Source organism: Ursus maritimus, unplaced genomic scaffold, assembly GCF_017311325.1.
Source record: "Ursus maritimus isolate PB19 unplaced genomic scaffold, ASM1731132v1 scaffold_20, whole genome shotgun sequence".
Lineage (NCBI taxonomy): Eukaryota > Metazoa > Chordata > Mammalia > Carnivora > Ursidae > Ursus > Ursus maritimus.
This window is the reverse complement of record NW_024424453.1, coordinates 31,779,127-31,804,918: the sequence shown is the minus strand read 5'-3', so window position 1 is coordinate 31,804,918 and position 25,792 is coordinate 31,779,127. Positions and strand designations below refer to the sequence as shown.

General features: G+C 47.4%; 2 protein-coding genes across 4 annotated transcripts in view; one reads left to right on the top strand and one right to left on the bottom strand.

Moving 5' to 3' along the window:
* Window positions 1-15,486, top strand: part of SH3BP5 (SH3 domain binding protein 5) — a 69,710-nt gene extending 54,224 nt beyond the window's left edge. The window contains exons 4-9 of one of the 2 annotated variants that reach the window (XM_040636826.1): window positions 1,225-1,389; window positions 8,231-8,361; window positions 9,521-9,563; window positions 10,273-10,492; window positions 13,307-13,567; window positions 14,054-15,486. In XM_040636826.1, the coding sequence (XP_040492760.1) occupies window positions 1,225-1,389; window positions 8,231-8,361; window positions 9,521-9,563; window positions 10,273-10,492; window positions 13,307-13,567; window positions 14,054-14,259 (1,026 nt within the window). In that variant the 3' untranslated portion in view covers window positions 14,260-15,486. The remainder of the gene's footprint in view (window positions 1-1,224; window positions 1,390-8,230; window positions 8,362-9,520; window positions 9,564-10,272; window positions 10,493-13,306; window positions 13,568-14,053) is intronic. The other variant, XM_040636827.1, reaches the window with a different exon arrangement.
* Window positions 15,487-16,235: 749 nt separating this feature from the next.
* The window catches only part of CAPN7 (calpain 7), a 40,790-nt gene continuing 31,233 nt past the window's right edge, over window positions 16,236-25,792 (bottom strand). Inside the window, exons 17-21 of one of the 2 annotated variants that reach the window (XM_008708824.2) lie at window positions 24,037-24,182; window positions 23,198-23,260; window positions 19,612-19,742; window positions 17,477-17,569; window positions 16,236-17,389 (exon numbers count right to left, since the gene is read on the bottom strand). In XM_008708824.2, the coding sequence (XP_008707046.1) occupies window positions 17,245-17,389; window positions 17,477-17,569; window positions 19,612-19,742; window positions 23,198-23,260; window positions 24,037-24,182 (578 nt within the window). In that variant the 3' untranslated portion in view covers window positions 16,236-17,244. The remainder of the gene's footprint in view (window positions 17,390-17,476; window positions 17,570-19,611; window positions 19,743-23,197; window positions 23,261-24,036; window positions 24,183-25,792) is intronic. The other variant, XM_040636825.1, reaches the window with a different exon arrangement.

Sequence of the window (25,792 nt, the reverse complement as noted above, 5' to 3'; positions counted from 1 at the left end):
AGACTTCCTCTAAGTCATGTGAGACTCATTCTGGGGATGGATAGGGCCCCTGTTCCCCTCTCCTGAGTGCCAGGGGCTACCCCGTGGATGTCCGCGGGCTTGTGTAACCGATCTGGGTAACGGAGGGTGGGTGGGTCAGATGCTGCTGCGGCCCAGCGTTGGGCAGTGGCTTGCTTGTGCTCTGCTGGGAAATTCAGAGTGGGGGCCTGAGGGGGTTTTGTTGCTGATTCCTGATGCAATCTCATGGGCCACTCTTGGAGGAGATGTGTTTACTGTCCAGAAGAAATAGAATGTGAGCCAACTATGTAATTTTAAATTTTCTGGTAGTTACAGTAAAAAAAAAAAAAAAAAAAAAAAAAAAGACACAGGTGAAATTAATTTTAATAAGATCATCTATTTAAGTACATCCAAAATCCTATCATTTCCTCACGTAATCACTATGAAAATTGAGATTGTTAATAATTCTTTTTTTGGTACTAAGCCTTTAAAATTTGGGGTGCTTTATACTCAGTGTGGATTAAGGACATTTCAAATGCTTGCTAGCCACATGTGGCTGGTGGCGGTGTAATGTACGGTCTGCTACGATTTATGTGCCTGCTCCCACCCGATGTTCCTTGAAAGGCAGGCTGTGTCGTGACCATTCAGTCCTTCCCCGTGACCGTTGGTGAGTGTGAATTGGGTGAGGGCCTGGCTGGCAGAATGATGGCACTTAGTGGGACTTGCAGCGCCTAGTGTCCAGTCACAGCTCGGCTTCTTGCCAGCTTTGTGTGGTCTGGCCGGGTCTCTCGGAGCCACCTGTCGAATGACGCCATTGGACTGTGATCTCAGGGGCCCTTCTGGTTCTGAATGCTTGCACTGAGCCATGGTTCCAGGCAGGGATGGTATTGGGGAGCACTGTATCTGTCCACCGTGGCCTCATTAGCAAATGAGAGCTTTTCAATGAAAGGCCACGGGTTTGCCATCTCCAGCTCTGACCGAGAGCCGGTATGTTTATCTGGTCTCTTGGGCCCTGGACTGTAAAATCATCTACTCACCTACCTGGCACCTGTCCCCGTGTCCAGCTTTTACAAGGCCCTGCTGGTACCAGGCCTGTTCCCACTTGGAAGGGCAGAGATGGACAGAGCAGGTCCCAGCCCTCAGGAAGATCATCTTTTGTAGGGTGTGTTGGGCCAGAGGGGGCCCCTGCCATTTCCTGAGGCCTCACGAGGGTTCTTCCTTGCACAGGCTCAGCTGGAAGCTCAGAAAGCCACGCAGGACTTCCAGAGGGCCACAGAGGTGCTCCGTGCCGCCAAGGAAACCATCTCCCTGGCCGAGCAGCGGCTGCTGGAGGATGACAAGCGGCAGTTCGACTCCGCCTGGCAGGAGATGCTGAATCATGCCACCCAGAGGGTATGAGTCACTGCCGGGTGCGCGGGGCGGGGGGGGGGAGTGCCTGGTTCTCGAGCATGCGTCTGTGTCTGCAGGTGTCTGTGCGCGTGTGGGCTTCTGCAGTGGGGGCCTCCCCTTTGTGGGTGCGGTAGGGAGCATCCTTCACACTTCCCCTGGTCCGTGTGATCAGACTACCCCCCCGGTCCTGCTGAGCTCTGGGTGCGGGGGTTTCCCCAAGCAGAGGAGACAGACTCCCAGGCTTGTTGCCTGGAAACGCTCTCTGAAAGTCACAGGTTGTCTCTCCGCATGGTCTCTGCTGGCCTGGCACTAAGCCCTACTCAGAGTGCAGTCCTCCAGTAATGGGTATAGCTCTTCCTTCCCTGTGTCACTCGAGGTCTGTCTGGTTCACATCATCCCTGAAGGTCTTGACTGTGGATTGGGCTTCCCAGAGGGACCAGGTTATTTTCCAGGGCCTATTCCCACTGAGTTCCAGGGGGAATGGCTGAGTTTAGAATCCCAAGTGGAAGACCTTGATTAACAGCCCCACACCATGTAGGGCCTGGACTCAGGGTATGTGTGCTGTTGGTAGGAGGGTGGGGGCCCTGACAGATGAGACCAGAATCCAGTGGGCACTCAAGTTTGGCCTTCAGGCTGGGCTGGGATTCGAGCAGCCAGCATGGGAACAGAAAGTGGGCCGTGTATGATCTTTACCCTAATTTGACTCTTAGGTTTTATGCCATTATCTTTGGCTTTTTACCAGCTCCCATGACCTGCTCTCTGACCACATTATTCAGAGTCAAGACAGCTGCTTGGCTTAGTTGGAGTTATCTCTACCTAACTCCATTGGGTTTTCTAGGAGTCACACAGAATATTCTTGATACCTATCCCCTTCTCCGGGCTGATTTGCTGCAGGGTGAGTGAGAGAGCTGACATGTGGCTTCAGCAGCTCTGACGAAGGCCTTAGATGGAGGGGTGATATAGAGGGGGTGGGGGGCTGCAACCCCCCTGGTCTTGCCACCTGTGGGGCTAGAATAGAAAAGTCAGGAGTTAACGCCAGCAGCCTCTCCCTCTTCAGTGTCATCTGCCACAGTGGCTCAAGTCCTAGGGGATCTGATAATTAAAGATGGCCTTGTGCTTCCCTAAATAGAAAGCCTGACACACAAATGACTTCAAGTCAAATCTTCGTGCCACCTCCCCTGAAGCCCGAGACACCCGGCCTGGCTCTGTGTGGCTTTGCGCCTCCTGCCCCCTAGTGGACGTGATGCTCAGAGAGTCACACACAGGCTGGAATAGCTTTTCTGGGTCAGCCAGTGAAAAACCAAAGTAGAAGTTAGAAATTTATAAGCCACGGTCTGATAGTTGTGGAAAGGACCAGAAAAAGGGGGGCGGGGAGTAGCTCCTTCCAAGAAATTAGGTAAAGGCCTGCTTTTCCTTTTTGTCCTCCCTCCACCTCAACTGAAGATCTAAATCAGCCTTACAAAATTATTTCAGAAACTATTTAATCTGTTCTTGAAAAAGGAACAAAATATGTCCGTGCCTTTTTTTTTTTTTTTAACCTCTTTTGTAAGTCCCCGGGCCCTAGTGTGGATGGTGAGTAGTTGGTCAAGGAGAGGTGGCCCCAGGACCTCCACGCTGCACAGCTCCTGGGAGCCCCATTCATGCTGTCATCTTTGAGAGTGGTGCCTTTTGGGGTTGTGCAGTGCATGACTTGTGGGGCTGTACCTGGGCCTCCCGAGGTCGCGTGGTCTCCTAAGGGCCTGGGGAGGGCCTCCCTGAGGCCACTGGAGGTTTCTTGGTCGTGGGGATAACCCCTGTGTTCTGGGTCACAGGCCAGGATTTCCAGCCTGGGCTGCTGCTCTCTCCCCCAGATTCCTTCATGGTTGCATAGGTTTGAACTGCTGAGGGGGAAGGAAAGTTGGAAACACACACCAGCAAGAGCCAGAGCTGGTGGCGGAGCCTTCCCCAACCACGTGCCCGCGTTACTGAGGAACTTAGCCCAGAAGGGGGCGCGCTGAATCGGATGGATGGTGCAGACCCTTCTTCTGGGCTTGGCTGTGGATCTCCCTCTGGATTTAGCATTTCCCCAAATGGGGGTCGTGTTGCCTGCTCCCCGAACCCCATGGGGCCACCACACTCCGCCTGCTGAATGCAGGTTGATCTCTGACAAGGAGGTACCGACTATGTCTCCTGCCTTGTCTGACTCCTGGTTACTCCAGGAAGCCTGTTTCTTCAGAAGAAGGGAGCTAGTTTCATCTCACCCTCTTCTCCCCGCCCCCCCCCCCCCCCCCCCCAAAAGTACTGCTTAATGGTCTGGTCAGAGATCCAGAGCTCAGGAACGTCCAGGCTGTCCTGAGTAAGGGGCAGTGGTTTGGGCTGTGTTTGGGCTGGGTGACTCTGGGCACCATGGAGGAATACTGCAGTGGGTACCCTTGTTCCTTGTCCAAGTCCATCCGTGTGTCCCCTTCGTTCCCTTCAGACGTATGGTGACGTTGGGCAGCCACACCCTAAAGCCATGGCTGACGCCAGCATTCTAGGAAACCGTGAGCAATGCCAGGAGTCCCAGCGTCCTCTGTTAGGCCCATGTAATGCCACAGACCGGGACAAAGGGACAGTTCTCCTCTCGGTGCTGGGCTCAAGGAGGGCCTTAGAAGCCGTAGGAGGTGAGGCAGAGTGGCCGAGTGGGCTGGGCCTGCGCTTGAGTTGCCTGCAGGGGACACAGGGCCTGGGGTTCCTGCTGCTCACTGCCTGGGGGCTTGGGCAGCAGAGGCCCCTCCAGCTTTGGCCATTTTGGCCTTGAAGCAGCCTTTGTGGGAAGGTGAGCGCTTGTCACCAGATGGGAGAGGAGACGTGGCCTCTGAGGGGAGGGGAATCGGCTCTTCTGCCACCTGTCAAAGGCGAGCAGAGAGAGGAAGAAGGAACTATGACTTGGGAATGGGGAGGCATTTACCTGCTCACGGACAGGCTGCAGGCGGCCTCTGGAGAGCAGAGGGCACGGAGCCAGTCGCACGTCCTAGGTTCGGGGGCGGGGCTCCAGGCCTGCAGCGGGGCACACGCACAGGCACGTGCACAGCCATCGCTGGGTACGCGCCTCCCGCTCCGCGGGGAGAAACCACCTCCGTGGGCCCCCGCGCCCGGGGATGCCGCAGAACCCGAAAACAGCCCGAACCGGCTGGCTGAGGAGACCACGAAACCGCCTTCCCTGGGGACAGGAGGGCCCCAGTCTCGGCCCTGGGACGTCGAGGGTGGTGGAGTAAGCGGGGAGTGCCTTGGGGTTTGCAGGGGGTCGGGGAGGCCAGACCCGCAGGTGTGAGGAGCCATGCCGGGGGATGTCCGCCGGCCTGGGGCCCGGCAGGCCCGTTCAGTGCCGGCGCTACTGAGGCAGGACGGCCCAGCTGGGGCAGCATCCACTGTGGGTTGCTGCGAGCAGGGTCCCTACGGCCTTCGGGACCCAGCTGCCTGCCTGCCCTGGGCTTTCAGGATGTGGCCAGGCTGGCACCCCCGGAGCCACATTTCTCTCTGTGCTGCTGACCCAGGAGGAGAGGCAGAGACCTGGGTCTTTCCCCGGGTCCTGAGCACAGGCAGCTGCTGGCCTGCATGTCCCCTCCAGGTCCCGCTGCCCACTCGCCTGCCCGGGTCTCGAAGCTGTGGCTGTCCAGTAGCAGACCCCTCAGGGCAGGCAAGCCTCAAACCTTGCCATTGGGCCCCAGCTGGTGGTCAGTTCTTGGGCACTCGGGACAGCCCAGGAGGTGGGAGCGCCCAGAAGCGAACACGGCCGGCAGGTCATCTCCAGGACAGGGCCCTCTCTGGGGAGAAGGTTCTCAGCCATCCTGCGGGAGTGTGAGACTCTGTTCCCATTGGACAGTTATCTCCCTCAGGAGCCCTCCCGATGCAGGAGAGGGGGTGGGAAGCTGAGCCCTGCTTGTCTTCCGTTGTTGAGTCCTGCCTGCTCATCCCACCGGGGGTGGCAGATGGGGCTCTGGGACGTGTGGACACCGGGAAGGACGCATCCTCTGCTGATAAAGCCCCTTGCAGCCAGCCGTCCTTCCGCCCTTCACGTCCTTTACCCCGGCTGCCCATCCCGAAGAGCCCGCTCACGTGCCGCCCCTGCTGTCGAGCCCCCTGAGCTGCTGCGGCCCTCCCCACAGCCCGGATCCCATGCTGCCTGGAGTGGCGGCCACGGCTGCTGGATACATCTATACCGGTGAGGCCGGCCGCCCACGGCTTGGTCGCCAGCGTCTCTGTGCACACTGTGGGTGCGCACCGTAGGTGGTGATGATGGTGAGTAAAAAGAAAAGCCCATTGCAGAGATGAGAGTCTGGACCAGACAGCTGTCAAGCCAGGCTTGGAGGAGAGCAAGGGTGGCCCCGGGAGGCCCAGGGCAATGGCAGTGTGTACCCCAGTTCTGAGTTGCCCGTCTGGTCGCTCAGCCCAACCTGTGGCTACCGTGAGGCGCTAAGGGACCTCCTGGTTGCTTTCTTCTGTGGCTTGCTGGTGTTCTCTGGGGCTCCGGCCTCCTAGCAAAGCCCCTGGTCCTGGGCCGCCCTGCCCTTCCCTTCCCCCACCATCGCTCGTGCCTGATGCTGGGCTGCAGTTAGGGGTTGCTCCTTGGTTACCATGCAACCACGGCGGCAGGCTCACTGACTTTCTCCCTGGAGGTGGAAAGAGGAGTTGGGGGTTGGAGGGGGTCTCTTTTGAGAGCTGGGGGTTGTATGTGGGGGTCCAGGTTGGGATGGGAGACGGCCGACGTGGCCTGAGGGGGTGAAGCAGGGGACAGTGACGCACGCCGCGCCGCCTCCTGGGTCTTCACTGGCAATATTGCCAAGTGCTCGGAGCTTCCTGAGCGTTTAATTTCAGACAGACTTGGCTGCGTTTTGCAGACTAGGCACTGAGAGAGACGAGGGCCTGTGTGCAGCTGGTGTGGCTCCTGCTGCTTGTGGGGGCTCTTCCTGTGCCGTCGCCACGAATCACAGCTTTTTATGAATCGGTCTAGTTAAAATGCTTTCACGCCACTCCTTAAAGAGGAGCCCTGTGTCACATCCGATCGTAATGCCACAGTTCTCCACAGTCTCACTGACTTAGGGTTTTGAGTTTTCAGGAAGGTCACACCGGCAAATCCTTAATGCTTAAGATTCAAGTCACGACTGAAGAGTTACCGCTGCTCCGCTAAGCGTCCAAGTATGGGACGGTTTTTGTGTACTTCATTTCAAAACTGTGAAATCTTTGGTGTTGAAGCAGAGGGAGAGAGCTTCTTAGCCCCTTGGGCTTGGCGGAGAAGTCATTTCAGCAAGCGCGAAACCTCCCGCCCGCTCAGATCAGGCCCGTCGTACTTCCCTTCTCTGACGTGGTTCTGATTCTGTTGTTTCAAAGTGTCTCAAGCATCAAAGCCTTTGCTAAGATCCGTATATTCTTAAACAGGAAAAAGCATAACTGATAAATAACATTTTGAATGTTTTATATTTATATTTGTTTATATGTTTAACTCCCTAACTTAGGAGGAAACTGGTAAGACGTAACAGAATGCTAACGCGCCCGTCGAGAACCGGCAGTGCTGACGGGACTTGGCAAGCGTGCAGCGTGCGGGGCAGGCAGGGGCTCCTCCGGGACGCGGTCCGCCTTCGCTTCTCGCATAAGAGTCGCCTGCAGTACAGCCTGAGTGCTAGCAGGGACGGGGCTGTGAAACGGCCCCAAGACAGTGAAAGGCCGAGGGGACCGGGGAGGGCACACGAGCCGGGACACCCAGCAGTGTGTGATGCGCCTTTGAGTCTTTCCCCATTTTCCCTGACACTTTTAAAAAATCCTCCTCACGAGCAAGTGCATAACTAAGCTCTCTCAGGGCCGACTGGCTCTTGACGGGAGGGGTTTGGGAGAGCATCAGCAGCCCCAAGCTAAAGGCGTGGCGGTGCCTCCCCAAAATCGTCCTGCTGGCATCTGAGCTCCTGGGAGCCCTCTGGCCTCGCTCCGGCCTCTGCAGTTCATCCGCTAACACAGGTGTGAGCTGTATCTAGAAGACGGGAAAGAACTGGCAGGCTGGTTACGTGGCCTAAATTGCCGTGTGTCTCCTTCCTCCTCTCTCCTCAAGGCAGGCCTCGTCCTGCTTGCTTATGTAAGGGAGGAAAGGACCAGGTGTCTGGGAATGCGCGTCTCAGCCGCTTTGGTTTTGGCCATCGATGGGCCCTGGTTGTTGGTTATAAACTCATTTTTATCAACAGGCTCAATGAAATGTCCCCACCAGAATTTCCTGCCAGAACATTGACTGGTCTCTGGTCACGTGTGTCTGTGAACCTCAGAATCTGATCTGAATGACTTGATATTCATGTGTTTAAATGGAAAGTTTGCCCCTTCTGGATCCTGAATTCAGTTGTGTGCCCCGGCTAATGCACGATGTTTGGGAACAGGCCAACAAGCTGACACGGGGACTGCCTTGCCACTCCGACGTGGACAGGCCTGGTTGTGCGAGGTCTCCCCATTCCTCGATGTCCCTGCTAGTGCTGTTGGCCCATCTGCGTGCCTGTCAGCCCCTGCGCCAAGGCAGGAGCCAAGGAGTCCACAGTGGCTACTTCGTGCCAGGAGGGCTGAGCAGGAGGAAGTGGACATCGATTGGAATCAGAGAATGTTTCACTTTTCTCTGATTTTTGCTTTTCCTTGTTTTCTTTCCCAGGCTTTGCCACAGCCAGTTTGCTTCCTCTCACCTGACCAGACTTTTCCAAAACAGGTTAACAGAGAAAAGCACTCCTCTTCTATTTGGAATTTAGTTTAATCTTAGTCTGTCCACAGTTTCCTCAAAGAGTATTATTAAAAATGGTACAGGAAATAGCCCATCAAGGGACTGTCTGGCCAGGCTGACACCTGCTGTGTTTTGAAGGTCATGGAGGCGGAGCAGACCAAGACGAGGAGCGAGCTGGTGCACAAGGAGACGGCGGCCAGGTACAACGCGGCCATGGGCCGCATGCGGCAGCTGGAGAAGAAACTCAAGAGGGCCATCAACAAGTCCAAGTGAGTCTGCGCGTGTGGGTTCCCGGGCCCGTGTGTGATTGTCCTCCTCTTGGACATCTTCTCCACCCTTTATGTGCCATGCACCCGCCTCCTCAGAGCCCCCCAAGTTCTCTGTAACCCCCAGATGCTGGAAGTGCTGCTCCAGCTGTGACCGACCCAGGAGACAGAAAAAGGAATTTAGAAGCAAACCATTGCATGGCTCATTGGCGGGGGCCTGGGGCTGGGCTCTGGGAAACTCTGTGCCCTTGGCTCTGTGGTGGACAGTGTGGACAAGCCTGTCCTTCAGTTTGGCTGTCAGCATAATGGGGATGAGCTGTGCGCACAGACACGTTCTCTGTGTGATGAATGTGTGCAAGACTGCTTTTAGCGGAGGTTTTTGCACGCTTCTCTCACGACTGCCGTATATTTGTATACAGTAATGATCTTGGGGACAAGCCCCTGCTTCACTCACAGTTGCTGGGCCTCCAGGCTTTCAAAGAGCTTCACCGGGGGTGAACAGCTTGAGAACAAAGCACTGATCTACTCTCAGCGCTCGCCACCAAAGCCGCTACGAAGAGCCAGGTTCTTTTGACGGCCCAGAACAGGGGGTCTAGTAGAACGTTGGTATTTGTCCTCTCTCTTGCCCACGACCTGGCTGCGTCTGCAGACTGATCCGTGTGGTCCCGGACGGAATCCAGGAGGAGGGGTCTGAGCCCCCATCCTTTCGGTGTGGGAGGAATGGTGCTTCTCCCTTCCCCGGGTGACCCGTGTGTTGAGGCAGCCTCCCCTCCAGCCTCATCTATTTTTCCTTCGTGAGGGAGGCAATCTCCTCCTTAGGAGAAGGGGATCCGGGCTGCCGTGGCTGCTGGGCACGCCCTGTGTGGCCTTGAACCGCCTCCCAGAGAGGAAGGTGAACCAGGGTGCAAGGAGATAAGTGTTCACGTGTGTGGGTTCCCGGGTCTTGAGACGGGGCTTTGGTCAGCTCAGCTCTGACTGGCACGTGTATCCATCAGGCTCCAGAGCTACGAGTATCCTCTTCATCTCATGGCCTTGTCAGAGTTCACTACGTCCTGGACGGATGGCCTGCCAGCCAGAGCTGGTGCCCCTGGTACGCCCTGTGCTGTCCACTGGGCTCACTGTGTTCTCTCGGCCTTAGCGTTTTTCCTTGTATCTTCCACAGGCCTTATTTTGAACTCAAGGCAAAGTACTACGTGCAGCTTGAGGTACGTGTGGCCGCCTTTGGGTTTGCTGTTGATGGGATTTTTCCGCAAAGTCCCACCTGACGTGGCGGGCTTTCACATGGCATATTTGCTACAAGAGGAGAGCGGAGAGAGAAACACATTCTTGACTGAGTTTTCAGGTCTCGAAATGGTCTCGGTTGGGGCCTCGGTGGTCCCTGAAGTGCTCTCAGCCTGCCGTTCGGCCGCTCTCTGTACTGTACTGGGGTAGTGGTTCTCCGTGGTTCCTGCGATCAGCATCGCTTAGGAAGTGCAGATTCCCAAGCCCACCCCAGACCTGCTGAATTAGAAACTGCAGGTGCGAGCCCAGCCACCTGTGTTTTCAAGAGGCCTCCAGGGGATTCTGATGCAAGCTCAAGTTAGAGAACCACAGTGCAAGGGACCAGATGGCTAGAAAGGGGGACTTGTGTGTGAGTTTGTCACCATTCTTGTTTCTCTGATGGGGTTCGTTCTGCCAGTGGTAGTTTCTGGCTATTAGCTTGACTTTGTCGCCTGGATGGGAGTTGGGGCTGGTGGTGGCTTTTTTATCGGGTGTGCGGATAGCCGGGTAAGAGAAATCGGCCATCAGTCATGTCTTGGGGACATCTTTGGAGTGGAGTGATGGGCAGAAACTGTGCTTGAACCTGTCGTCCAGAAGCCTCGCAAGGCCAGTAGGGTTGCCTGCACTTACTGGGCCTCCTGTTCTCCTGACCAGCAACTGAAGAAGACTGTGGATGACCTGCAGGCCAAACTGGCCCTGGCGAAAGGCGAGTACAAGACGGCCCTGAAGAACCTGGAGATGATCTCAGACGAGATCCACGAGCGGCGGCGCTCCAGCGCCATGGGGCCTCGGGGCTGCGGCGTGGGGGCTGAGGGCAGCAGCACGTCTGTGGAGGACCTGTCAGGGAGCAAGCCTGAGCCAGATGCCGTTTCTGGTGAGTTCTGGGGCTCGTGTGCAAGTGGGAGATGACGCAGCCTGTGTGGTCTGCTTCCAGGGCTCTCGCCATCATGGAAGGGTGTCAGAGTTGGGCAGGCCAGAGAGGTGGCCGTTTCTCGTGGCATCCCACGTTTTGTGGAACACTGTATTCATCAAGGTGCCACTGAGTGTTCCTCAGAGTCAGGATTCTGTGGTGGATGAGTTTGGGAAATGTTACAATTTCACCCTCTCTGACATTCAGAGTACGTATGAGAACCTTCAGGCCTCTGAGAAGTACCGCCGGGAGGGAGAGAGTTGCTGAAGAATAGGGGCTGCGCACGCAGATTTGATTCAAATCCTGGCTCCCCCGTAGTACACGATGCGGGCAAAGGCTCAACTGTTCACCTGTAAAGTGGGGAGTATGAGCACCTAGTGCCCACTGTGTAGAGGGGAGGTTGGGGTTAAATGAAATAATGGCAGGCACCCAGAAAGTCCGAAAATGGTGGCTCTCATTGGTGTCTAACCGTGGAGACCTTTTTTCCCAGGGCCACCCCTTGGGAAACCGATATACATTTGCTGTGTTCCCTCCTTTATCATTTTATTTTTTTCATTATGATAAGTATACTCTTCAATTTCCATCCCTTATTTCCTCCATCCCCCACCCCCCTCCCCTCTGGTACAGTTCTCTGTAGTTAAGTCTGTTTCTTGGGTTTCTTTTTTTTTTTTTCTCCTTTGCTCATTTGTTTCTTAAATTCCATATGAGTGAAATTATACAGTATTTGTCTTTCTCTGACTTATTTCGTTTAGCATAATACTCTCTCTAGCTCCATCCACCTCATTGCCAGTGGCAAGATTTCATTCTTTTCGGTGGCTGAATAATATTCCATTATATGTATCTAATATATATATATTAGATATGTATGTATCTATCTCACATCTTCTTTACCAGTTCATCCATTGATGGACACTGGGCTGCTTCCATATCTTGGCTACTGTAAATAATGCTGCAATAAACGTAAGGGTGCATGGATCCCTTTGAATTAGTGTTTTCGTATTTTTGTGGGTAAATACCCAGTAGTACGATTCCTGGATCGTAGGGTAGTTCTATTTTTAATTTTTTGAGGAACTTCCATACTGTTTTCCACATTGGCTGCACCAGTTTGCATTCCCACCAATAACGCACAAGAGTTCCTTTTTCTCCACATCCTTGCCAATACTTGTTTTTATTTTAGCCATTCTGACAGGGGTGAGGCGATATCTCATTGTGGTTTTGATTTGCATTTCCCTCATAATATGTGATGTTGGGCATCTTTTCCCATGTCTGTTGGCCATCTGGATGTCTTCTTTGGAGAAATGTCTGTACATGTCTTTGACCCATTTTTAATTGGATTATTTGTTTTTGTGTTGACTTGTATAAATGTCTTTATATTTTTTGGATACTAACCCTTAATTGGATATTTCACTTGCAAATATCTTCTCCCATTCTGTAGGTTGCCTTTCAGTTTTGTTGATTGTTTCCTTCACTGGGCAGAAGCTTTTTATTTTGATGTAGTCCCAATAGTTTATTGCTTTGGTTTTCTTTGCCTCAGGAGACCTATCTCGGAAAATGCTGCTGTAACTGATGTCCGAGAATTACTACTTGTTCTCTCTTCTGGACTTTTATGGTTTCAGGTCTCACATTTAGGTCTTTAATCCATTTTGAGTTTTTCTTGGTGTATGATGAAAGAAAATGGTCCAGTTTTCCCTTGAGGTTGATCAAGAAAACCTTTCCAGCACTGTTTGCACACTTCCTTTCTTCCCTTTTCTGTGGAATAGTCCCTGTTGGTGCTCTCCCAAGGTCCTTCCTCCGGAGTTTTTAAATTCACTCAACAAATGTTCCAGGACCAAAGGAAAGGAAAGGAAACTAAAATTTGATTGTCAGTATGTGTGAGGTACTCTTAATATCCATCCTCTCATATGGAGAGGAACATGAAGCTCAGAGAGGTGAGTAACCTGACCAAGCCTACACAGAAAGAAGTGGAGACAGGATCTGAATTCAGATTCGAGCCCGTTTTCTGTCCTCAGCATTACAGTACTTTTCATTTATGGTAGTCCTCCAGGGGACGCTACCAAGGCTGTTTTTAAAGATGAGGGAGGAGGGAAGGAGAGAATAGGAAAGGTCTAATAAGCAGGTCTGTGTACAGGCTGAGGGGAAAATAGTTAAAGGTGGAAGTGGCTTTCAAACCACAAGAATGACCTGTCCTCTGGGCCTTTGTTATTCTGATCCACAAAACGAGTGAGGCACAAGGTAAGAGCACTGTAAAGGAATTTTGTCCTTTTGCAGCGAATGGTGTGTCTTTTATGCGATCGGAAGTTACCCGGAGGTCACACAGTCCCCACAGATCCTCCGCACAGGACTGATGCTTCCAGCAGCTCCTTCTACTGCATGGAAGCAGCTGTTACGTCTGACTGGCTCAGTTCGGGGTGCATCACAAAGGGCCACTCTCTTCCTTTGTACGTGTGGATCTGCCTGGGGTTTTGGGGTGCAGAAAAGCCCGCGATCTGGGGCTGACTCATCCCCCACCTTTAGGCAGTGTCTTTAGGTAGTCGACACGGACTTCTGGGGCGGGAGTTCTAAGGTTATCGGAAGGACACTGAATATCCGTGGGACCCAACTGCTTCCCTTCAAGTTGCTGGACAGTCTGGCCATGCAGACTTGGGAGGGTCAGTCCTTTTATCAGGTCCCCACGGTGGCAAGGACTCTGCAGTTCCCGGGCCGTGTCCGGCTGCTGGCCAGCAGCGCTCGCTTCTGGAGGGTTTAAGGAACCTCTGACCGCTCTCTCTCTCCCCCTAGTGGCCTCTGAGGCCTTTGAAGATGACAACTGCAGCAACTTCGTGTCTGAAGACGACTCGGAAACCCAGTCGGTATCCAGCTTTAGTTCGGGGCCGACGAGCCCATCAGAGATGCCTGACCAGTTCCCCGCAGTCGTGCGGCCCGGCAGCCTGGACCTGCCCAGCCCCGTGTCTCTGTCGGAGTTTGGGATCATGTTCCCGGTGTTGGGCCCTCGCAGCGAGTGCAGTGGAGCCTCCTCCCCCGAGTGTGAGGTGGAACGAGGTGAGTCACAGCCCTCTCCCCAGTAGTGCCCGGGCCAGAGGACTCCCTGCCTCGGCAGCCAGATCTCCGCACTGTTCTAGACCCTCGCCAGGTCTCGGCGCCCGCAGCGCTGCGTCACTGGGCTGCGCACGTGCAGTCAGTGTTGATCACGGAGACGCCGGCTGCTGTTCTGGGGCTTTCTGGCTCTGCTCCTGACCGCTGCTGCACAGGGCGGCTTGGGCTCTGCGTCCTTCATCACCAGCAGTCCTCCTGACGAGCACGAGCTAGAGATTGTTTCCGGCTGTCAGGGTGGAACCAGCCCCCTCTAAAGATAAGGAATATATCAAATGCCTGGAGCAACAAAAGCAGTCTGTCACCAGGTGCCGGAGGACGCTCTGCGAGGGGCAGTCGGGCAACCCTGGCAGATTCTGGAGGGTCGCGTTGGCTTGGGCCCACGTGGCTCTCGGAACGGCCAATACTCACTTAATGATCTTTCCGTTTCTCCAGGAGACAGGGCAGAAGGGGCAGAGAATAAAACAAGTGACAAAGCCAACAACAACCGCGGTCTCAGCAACGGCGGCGGCGGCAAGAGCCGAAGTGGCGCCGCCCGCGAGGGCCAGGCCCTGGAGAGCAGGATGAAGCAGCTCTCCCTCCAGTGCTCCAAGGGGAGAGACGGGCTCAGTGCCGACAGAAAGATGGTGCAGATCGGCTGATCCGTCCAGAGCCCCGGCCCAAGTGCAGAGCAGTATTTATACACGAAGCTGTATGGAGAACATTGTGCCAATAATCATTTACTATATGCCAAATCTGAAGCGTTTACTCTCAACTGCACTGATGAAGTTGCGACCTTGAGGGCTGAAGAGTGCTCTTCTGGGAGAGAGCTCTTGGGCTGGTTTGTTTTTCAGAGCGGAGGCGTTGTTGCGGTGGACTGTGGCCAGGGTCACAGCCTTTGTGGAATATTACCCGTAACAATGTTATGGAAGCAATAACTAGTTCCTGTGAAAGAAGCCGAGCCAGGAAAGGGGCTGGGAAGCGGAGCCAGACTGGGGTCGACAGCTTGCTTCTCTTTTCCTTCTCTTACCCTCAATTTGGGAAGACGGAGATGGTGTCTCCTTTATATCCCAGGGGACCGAAATGAAAAAACACAAAAACTCAAATATTCAGAACATACCTTTTTGACCCAGCGAAGGCTTAAAAAAAAAAAAATCCAAGAACACAATTAATCACCTCTGGTATTCAGAAGAGGCTTCTTAAAAAAGCCTATGTGCTGGGATACCCATTAGAACCATTTTCTATAAAGGTTACCATGAACTGCACTTTTTGGGGTGGGAAAGGTGAATGCCAACGTGGGGATGGGAGGGACATACCATAGAAGATGATTTGTGGCTGTGGGGGAGGACGGTCTGTAGCATAAACCTTATCCTACCAGCCAGGGGACTTAAGAGAAGTGCATGTGAAGAATGGTTGCCATTGTTATATCTAGACTGACAAGGTGTCAATTTCTCTGTAGGTTGTGACTTTAAAAATAAATTATTTAAGGGTTATGCTGCATTAGTATTTCTTAGAGGGAATTGTTCCTTAAAGCTAGGAAAGGGAGTAGGCATGTGTTGGCACAGGCTGTTAAATAGAAGCAAAGAAGTCTGTTATGCTAATAGTAGTACGTGTTAAGACTGCTTTTCTTTAATGTTTTCATGGTTACACATATTTAGAGCACTGTATTTTATTTGTCCTTTTTTGTTAAGAAAACTTAGCATTTCTAAAAGAAAAGCAACCCCATTTCAAGTTGTCTGTTAATCCTGACACAGCTTGTATATTTTAGTCATTTGTAAATCTCTTCATACTGTAGTGTTTTCTCCTTTTTTAATGACCAGTATCCTAATTACTAGGTTATTTTGTACTTGTCTTAATTCCTTGAGTGTAATAAAAATGGCTGAAGACAATGTTTACCTTTTTGTGTCTTCAAATAAACTCTGATGTTGCCTAAATCTTCCATTCTAGGCACCAGGAAGAGCATGGAACGCAGTGGTCATCTGCCCTAATTTCCAGTTAAGGTCCTGGATCCTAATAATTTAAGCCCCAGTCACCACGGTTTGGGTTAGAACTCTGCCGCTGCTACCGAAGCTGAGCAGTGAGGAGACACGGCGTTAGGGGGACGAAGACAAGGTGACTGTGCGGGAGTGCTGCCCAGTCTCTGCTGTACCGCACTGTCCGGGGGCGCTTCAAGAAGCCGGCTCTTCTCTGGTCTTAGAGCCCCACAGAATTTGGGGTACACCTGAGGTACTGAACTTTTAAAAAGCTCTCCCAGGTGATTCTAATGTGCATCGAGTTGACATTCAGACTGTTTTTCTATCTGTAGCACCATATCCGTGGCTCTATTGTAAGAGAATTCAGTATTAAACTGTAGGTCTCCATTAGGTTTTTGAGGGCGGGAATTAGGTCTGTCTTGTTTGCATCCTGTACAATATCTTTAACAGAAAAGGTTCCAATCGTATCTAAATTTTTCTTTAAAGGGCCACAGAAAATTAATCCACCAAAATTGAAAGCACTAAATATTTACCAAAGTGGAACCACCATCCTGAATATGAAACAGATTTGCTGAAGCCTGAATGGTCATGTAAATAATGAGTTCTTTTAGATGGAACATACTAGATGAAGTCCTTTAATAATCTCTCTAGGTTAAACTATGCAGTTTCCGTAAGTATAAAGATTTTATTTCAAATAAAGGTAGTAGAAATACAAAATAAGTTGTGATAATTATAAAGTAGAGACGATGAAAAATTCCACCTTGTTCTCAGAGGTTTAAAGTCCCGAGCATCATTCTGCTCTCCTGGATTTCTATGTAAACTGGGAATTTATACACGGCCGTAGTATCTTGGCACTTCCTCCAAATACAACCCCAATTATCATATATTAAATTTTCAACTGTATTTTGTTCAGTGTTACCATTTTTAAGACTATACAAACTAAATTGTAATGTCTGTCTTCAGTGTCTCAGATTACTGCCTTCATTCAGCCTGATAAAAAATAAGAATTGCAATAGTGACTATATCTCAGTTCTCTTTACATGAGTTAATGGGAGACAGGTACCTAAGTTCAACAACCTTCATTGTTAACTAGGTTAAAATACTTCTTAAAGCTTTATTCTTTCGTAACACCTGGGCAACAAACATTAAAAATCATAACACAATTAACATCTGTTATGGTGACATGATTCATTTGGTAATTAGCTGCCCGAGATGTACAGGAGAGTCACAACACAAGCAGGTTTAACTTACAACATGCTCTGCCAAAAGACGAATATAAACATCTCAGACTATTATACCAGCCTACTGTTCCACCCAGCGAGGGGATAAGTCATGTCCCTTATCTAGTCTCTAGTCTCTTTCAGCAAAGGCATCGTACAAGCGCTGCCTGAGCCTAGCCTTCAATCAGTCCTCCACGATCCATTATTCAATGTGGCCCCTCGATGCAGACCAACTCCTTATACACACACAACCGTGTAAATAGTACTTCTGAGTGATTCAAGGTAATTCTGACTATATACAATTCTAAACACTGTGACTTGAGCACCAGATCCCACTGTAACATTTTTAGAGATTTAATTCTGTTCTGGTTGTTTAGTGTCCCGAGTACTTCTGTCCCCATTTGAAGAGCTGATGTTTGGGAAGTATAAAATCCAGTAAATGCTGAAAGCTGCATCACTGAAGTTGTGTTGTCTTGATGGGGATAATACTGTTGAAGTCCAAGAAAAAAGGTCCTTCTTGTTTAGGCAAAAAAGTACTAGGAATGATATTGTAGATCCCCGCAGGTATATTTTCTAATTCCAGGTAGCAAAACCCACACCTACATGCAGGGAAAATGAGAACAAAGTTTACAGAAGACGATGCCACAAAAAGTATATATTAGATGCAGTCAAAATGCCAACATTACCTATAGTCACCACTAGATTTCCTCTGAAAGCCGTGGGGACCGGGATCTCCCACCATGGACACTGTTACAACCTCAAATCCAACGCTATATTGCCTAGCAATAAAAAGAAACAATTACTGTTATTAAGTAGTCTCCAATACATACCTAAAAATAACTAAAGTGCAGATATACTATTAAATCAAGTATGTGCTTTCTAAAGCTTTAGGAAGAGGAAACCACTCTGAAACACACGCATATACTATTTTTACTCTTAATTATACAAGATACCATTTATATTTTTAAACTGAAGCTATAAACTTACTTTAGAAGAAACTATTTTTGCCACAGGCTCTCAGAGAATACTGTTAAATTTAAATAAGATACTGTATTTGCAGAAAAAGTGGAAGGAGAGAGAAAGCGCTGAAATAAAATCTGAATTTACAGAAGTAATTAGCATATGGTAGACATGACATTCCAAATCAGTAGGGAAAGGAAGGACTAGATGGTGATAAGCTGACAAATTTAGGAAAAAGAACTTACACTGTATTCACACCAAATATAAAAATACATTCCATATACATGTAAAAAGTAAACCGCAAAAGAACTAGAAAAAAATATGGTACAAATTCGATATTGGGGTGAGATTTCCCGCCCATAGCAAAATAAACCTGAGAAGACAGATTTGATTACTTTAAATGAAAATTTTTCTCTGTAAAAAAAAAAAAATCTGGGAAAAATACTTGCAAATATGTGATACAGATCCTTATTCATGCTTACAGTTTAGAAAACCATGACAATTTCCAAGAGAAAAATGGGCAAAGGACATGAATAGGCAAAGCAAAAGATACACATTGTCAAACACTTATACGTCAAATACTTTTATTTCAATCTACGAATTAAATACAAAAGAGCAACCAGATACCTATTTCACCTATCAAACTGTAGAAAAATAGCTTAACCGTATCTAAAGAATTAGTTTTTGAAATAGTTTGTAAAGAGGCAAAATTAAGCCTAGTTTTATTTAGAAGTACTATTTTTATTCTGTTTTTAAAACCTTTTTAAGTTGAGGAACAGAACACAACGTGCACACAACTACAGCCTAAACAACCTGTAAAGTGAACACACGGGTTGTCACTGCCGAGATCAACACAGCTCTCGGCGCCGCAAGTCCCTGCGCGCAAATGCCTTTCTCGTTACAGCTCCCGTCCCCGCAGAGCTAACATTTAACACCTTCTTGCCTTTCTTTAAAAAAGTATATTGACATACGATGTTCTGTTAGTTTCAGATGTACAACAGCGATACGACAGTTCTCTACGTTACGCTCACCAGTGAGTGCAGTCACCGTATGTTGCAACAATATTGACGATATTCTGTTGTATTTTTCATCCTTCTGACTTCTAACTGGAAGTTTGCACCTCTTAAACCCCTTCAACTATTTCCCCCACTTCCCGACCCCCTCCCTTACTTTCTGGCTTTTATATAGTCAGACAACCTTAGCAGGCATCTTTAAATCAGTTTCCTTTTGCCTGCTCCTCACTTCATGTAAGTGGAATCACAGAGCTAATGTTCTGTTGTGTGTGGCTTCTGCTCAGCAATGTTTTTAAGATTTATCCATCACGTAGTGGGTCACTGTAATTCGTTTCCATTGTTATGCAGGACTCTATATGACTATTTATAATCTTCAATGCCACTGATGAACACTTGGGTTGTTACAAATGTTTGGCTCTTACGACGGTTTCTTAGTCATTGTGGATTGCTCCTCTTATGACATGCCTATCCAAGCTTTTATTTTTTAAACTGTGGACTCTTTTTTATAACTAATGTACCATATTTACAAATCTTCCTATGCGCTCTTCGTGTCTTAATGACTTTTCAGGATAAAGAGAAATTTCTTCAGATATTTCCTTTATTAGTAACCAAACTGCAATAGATTTTTAGACGTGATGTGAGAAAGTGGTCTAATTACCTTTTTGGCACATGGATACTCAATTACTCCAGCACATTTATTCAGCAGACTATCCTTTCCCCGCTCCTCTACAGTGCCATCTTTTTCATTAATCAAGTGCCTGTATATGCACAGCTCTGTTTCAAAACCCTATTCTGTTCCATTAAACTCATTTTTAATACGATATTAAGAAAGTGACTTAATCACAAACCTTGGTCCTCGTAGCTCAATCAGTAATGGCCCGGTCTTTTCTATATGGAATTGGTAGATAGGGTTATTTTTGTGAGTTTCTTGGAAATTTCCACATCCTCCAGCACTCTGGCCACTCCACTTTCCATTAATCTTTAATAAAACAAAGTTTTTGTATTAACAAAACTTCCCATTCTCCAATTCTACTTTAAAGACTTTAAAAAGGGAATGGTGTCACCAAGATGGCAACAAAGGTTCCTCCTGCTTTGCTCCCGTTCACAAGGACAACTAATAGCTATTCCAGAAGAGGACAGCACTGAGAAAATCCCAAACATGGGGGTGAGGAAGAAGCACCCTCCTGCACCACAGACAGACTGCATTAGAAGGATAAGAGAAGCAGCGACATGTTGACTGCACTGTCTCCAGGCCACTGCAGCACCATGTGGAGAGGTCTCCCCTGAGCTTCTGATTCTTCTAGTGGACAAGCTTCCCCCAAGCATGGTGGCTTTCCAGAAGCCCCTACCTCATCTTGTACTGTGAGGATTACAGGGGAATCTTCGACAGAGGGTGGAGCTTGCAACAACGAGCACATGGATCTCGGCAGACTGAATTCATACCTGCAGTGCCCAAGTAGTAATCCCAACCAGTGGCTTTGCTTCTCTGCACAACCAAATGAAGGGTATGCTCTGACCCGGGGACTTGGCAGGGTGTAGATCTGCCTGATTTGGATACTCAAATGAGTTTTGCCCACCCTGCAGCCTGGATTGCCCACCCTGCAGCCTGGATTGCCCACACCCAAGCAAGGAGCTGAGTCACAGCCCCAACTACTGTAGAGAGTGCCTTCAAGCACCATCTGACCAGAAGGGCTGGTGACGACTACTGGATGCTGTGCATTTTAGTGCCACTTTAGCCAAGAGGCGGGCAGAACTAACAGTTTGCAAAGCAAAGCCAGTGGCCCTGTTTGGTTACAGAACTTGGGGTGTAGGTGGGCTTGTGTCAGAATACCAAAGAGATACTTCTCCTGCTGAGCCCAGGCAGGGAATCTGATGTGTAGGGCTGTTCATCACTAGATACAGCCTTCAGCCTGTCTGACCAGGGAACCGAACCAGAGTACAAGGAAAGCTGCATAACCCCACAGCCCTGTTTATAGCGGTGCTTGAACAAAGAGCACAGCTCGTGGGTTTACCCTTTCTGCAGAGCAAAACCGGCGGCCTCACCTGACTAGGGAATTCAGTGCGGGTCCCCAAATAATGAGCTGCACGATCCCTGGGTCCTGTCCTGTTGTGCCTACCAAAGCAGGGAAACTAATTCATAGCCCCATCTACCACTGCTTATAGAACTATGTCCCGACCACATGGTGAGTCTGACCAGAGAATCTAAGCAACTGTGGAGTCTGTTCTATAGCCTCATTTGGGTAGGACCAAGCCAGGAGTCCTACCCAACTGTTCCCAGCTCATGGCACAGCCACCATCCCCATCCTCAGAGTTCTGACAATCACCCTGCCCAAAAACAGACCATCACGGCAGGCTCCACCTGCCCAAGGACAGTACCAGCAGACACACCCAGAAACCCAAACTAAGCTAACTGGTGGAAAACTGTCCCTGCCAGAGCAAAGCTGGAAAGTCTGGTAGAGGAGCCTGATTACTCAAATGTGCAGATTTACAAACCTAAAAACTAAGGATCACAAAAAAATCAGGTAAATATGACATCACCAAAAAAATGAATAATGCTCCAATAACCCTACAAAAATGGAGATCTACGAACTGTCAAAGAATGCAGAACAATCCTTAAGGAAGCTTAAGGAACTATATGAAAACACAGACATCCCCAGGGATGCAAGGAGAGTTCAACATACGCTAATTAGTCCAACAAACAGAATGAAAGAATCTTATCATCACCGCAACAGACACAGAAAAAGCATCTGACAAAATTCAACATCCATTCATGACAGAAACTCTTCCCTAAGAAATGAGGAATAGAAGGAACACATCTCAACATAATAAAGACCACATATGACAAGCTTATAGTTAACGTCCCACACAATGATGAAAGGTTAAAATCTCTAAGATCAGGAACAAGACAAGGATGTCCACTCTCACCACTCCTATTCAACATATTCTGGAAGTCTTACCTAGTGCTAAGGGACAAGAAAAAGAAAATGTATCGAATTGGAAAGGAAAAAATAAAATTGTCTCTATTTGCAGATGACATGATTGTATATATAGAAAAACCTAGACTCAACCAAAAACTGTTAAATCTAATCGACAAATTCAGTAAAGCTGCAGGATACAAAATTAACATACAGATCAGTAGCATTTCTATGTTAACAACAAATTTTCTGAAAAAGAAATCAATCCCGTTTATAATAATATCAAAAATAAGATACTTAGGAGTAAATTTAATGGGGTAAAAGAGCTATCATCTGAAAACTATTATTACACACTAATCAAAGAAACTGAAAATAGTAAGTGGAAAGGTATCCTATGTTCATGGACTGAAGGAGTTATTATTAAAATGTCAATACACCAAAAGCCATCTATAAATTCAATCCAATCCCTATCAGGACTCTAATAACTTTTATTGATTTATTTACCTTAAACACAGGTAAAAAAAACACTCTTAAAATTTACAGAGAACCACAGAATACCCTGAATAGCCAAAGAAATCCTGAGAAAGAACAAAGCAGGAGATAACACACTTTGATTTCAAGCTGCACTATAAAGCTATAGTCACCAAAATAATAATACAGTATTGACAGTATAAAAATTGACAGGCCAACAGAATTAAGAGCCCAGAAATAAACCCAAGCATATATGGTCAATATTTAACAAGGGAGCCAAGAATTCTCCCTCAAATCTTCCTCTACACATCTAGCCCACCCTGCAAAACCAGTCTCAAATTCTACTTTCAAGGTTCATCTACAAGGCGCCTGGGTGGCTCAGTGGGTTAGGCATCTGCTTTTGGTTTGGGTCATGATCCCAGGGTCCTGGGATGGAGCCCCATGGCAGGCTCCCTGCTCAGCAGGGAGTCGGCTTAGCCCTCTGCCCCTCCCCCACTCATGCTTGTGCAGATGTTCTCTCTGAAGTAAAATCTTTAAAAAAAATTAAAAATAAAGGTTTATCTACATGATGGACGCTTCCCTGATGACCAAAGTCTGCACAATCTTTTTTTTTTTTTTTTTTTTTTTTTTTAGATTATTTGACAGAGACAGAGACAGCCAGCGAGAGAGGGAACACAAGCAGGGGGAGTGGGAGAGGAAGAAGCAGGCTCATAGCGGAGGAACCTGATGTGGGACTCAATCCCAGAACGCCGGGATCACGCCCTGAGCCGAAGGCAGGTGCTTAACCGCTGTGCCACCCAGGCGCCCCTGCACAATCTTCTTTCTTTGACCTTTATTTCTTCCCAAGAATCACTAATGTTTTTCACTGAAGATCTTGTATTCCAACCCAGACTGGAGGACACTTTCATTTCCCTTGTATTACTGTCAAGTCCTTCAGAATGTTTTTGTTTTTTAAGAAATTGTTAAATGTGAGTAAAATGAGAAAAGGAGAAAAAGACAAGGGAATTCTAAGATTTCTGGTATTATGACCCAGAGAAAAAATTCTTACCTGTTTTGATAAGGTGTATGGTGAAGGAATCTTTGAAAAAGTAAAGCTGCAGGCTGAATATACCTAGATTTAAAACAAAATTTATTTAGTGATAAAGTTTATGTTTATAAAAACTCCAAAGTGATAAAAGAATATACTAGAAGACTGAAAAATTAGTTGGCATACATAAAAGTCATTATTCTGTACACAGGTTTAATGCACTGGGAATTGAACAGCTAGGGATCTTGTTCTGGCTTTCTCTGCTACTGTGTGTGACTCAGGGCAATCTCCCTAGGCCTTGGTTTCTGCATCTGAAGAAAAAAGGGGGTGGAAGCAGCCTCCCAATGTCCCTTTCATCACTAAAAATCTATTCAAATTGAGCTCCCTTACTGATGTATGGAGGAAAAAAACCTATGCAGAAAAAAATTACAATATACCCCCACAACCAACCAACCTGCCCAGCTACATGACAGCAATATGTTTACAGGCAATTGATTTCTTTTCACAGTGTTCAAAGTTATGTTTTTTTTAAGTCAATTAAGGTATTACACAGGCTAAAGGAGTTCTTAACTGCTTGTCCTGAAATAGAATTAGTCCAACATATCACATTACCACAGGACTAAACTATTTTTCTGAAAACTAAAATGTTCATTCAATATGTCATTCAAAATAAAAATACTACTTTTCAAAAGGATTGTTTCTGTGGGAAGCATAATTTAATACTGAATTAATAAACACAAAAATTTATAGAAAATAATTTTCAAAAATAAGTTTTTTCTATAGCTAATTCCACTTACGAAGCAGAGCACCTTATGTACTTTATTTCATTGTGTTCTGTCACTGTATGTTGGTTTACTCACCCGGACGGTATAATGGATTGTATTCTGTTTTTCATACTGAGAAACCACTAATGTAAAGGTATGGGTCCCAGGTGTGGTCAGCTTTATCTTAGTCAAATAATGAGGGCTGTTAATTCGAATGCCATCAATGTATGGAGGCGGGTCACCTACAAATAAGGTTTACAGAAAAGGATACGTTAGTTTCTGCAGTTTTTAAATATAAGTTTTATAGGTAATGATAGGAAAAAAAAATCAAATGGATGGACATCCCTCCCCCCTTGATTCTATCTTTACAATAGTACTAAAGAATTTCAATTTCAACTTAAAACTTTACAATTAAACAAAAAATTTAAATAATTTCTAGGAAGTAAATGCAATCTTTTGGAATACATTCAATGAGGTATAAGATAATTCCTATTAGTCCTATGTTGAATTTTCTCCAATAAAGGATTTTAAAATCAAGATTGGCTTTTTTTTTTTTTGAGGAAATTTTTTAAGATACAAAGTAGTATATAAAAATGTATCTATATTCCCCACCATTCAGAACTAAATTAACATTTTAGGGGGTCATACTAGCTTCCTTATAAAACAAAGTCCCTTTTAAACACCACCCTTAGTCTTATTCTGTTCCACTCTGATGGATTAATGGGCATCTTTTCAGAATTTCACACACACACATCCCTAAAAATGAATGAATAAATGTTATTTCTGTGGGCATATAACTAAAAAAAGGACAGCCATATGCCTTATTCTGAAACTTTCATTTTTCACTTACCATGTTTTTAAGATTCATGTTCTATACAGGAATAGTTTATTCCTTTTAAAACTGCTTGTATGATATTCCAGCATATGAATATGACTTATTTATACCCCCATTAGTTATTCAATCTGACAGATTATTTCCAATATTTTGCTATTACAAACAATGCTATCTGATATATTCTCTGATGTCTCACTGCAATCAAGGCCAATACAATAAAATTATTTCATGCATGTCAATTACTACACATCATTTAAAATCAAGGCTATATCATTTAGCTTATTTAGGAACATTGAATATTTGTTAATATAATCTATTGAAAAACTAAACATTTTAGTATCTCAAACAAGTAATAAGTTTCTAACGCTTAGAGTGGTGTGATCTAGTGTGAAAAGAAAAAGAAAGGGCATATCTGTGATCTTGGACAAGGTTTTTAACCTTTCTGTGCCTCAGTTTACTCAATTGTCAAAAGGGGAACAACAGAAGAGTGCTTTTTAAATTCACCTCAGAGTGTTGTGATAAAAATAAAATTGTAAACCAAAAAGTACTTTTTTCTGAAAAGGCAGTATCACTATATGTAAGAGGGAGCAGCATTTAAAAAAAAGAACAAACCCAAATAAAAAGCCTAACGAAAATATTTTTGAAGTTCAAAAGCCATATAAACATCTTAATGCTAGGAATATATACTCACAATACTTGTGTTTTTTTGGTTGTATAGTGGCCAGCAGATGAAAAATCAGAAATTTGGGTAATTTACCTTTAATCCTTGGAATACCATGTGCCATGCCCATTCCAGAATATCAAGGGATATTGACTGAGAGAATCCGGGCCTGGCCCCCCACCCTCCAACTACCAGGGATTGAATACCATGTTTTCTTCTGATTAAATAAAACAAGACTTAACGAAACCACTTTCTTTGCACAGCCTCCTTGAAAGAACTGTCAATAATTGCTTCCTTACCTCCTAGTCTCTCCTCAATCCACTCCAATTGGGCTTCTAAGCCCACCTCTCCACTCC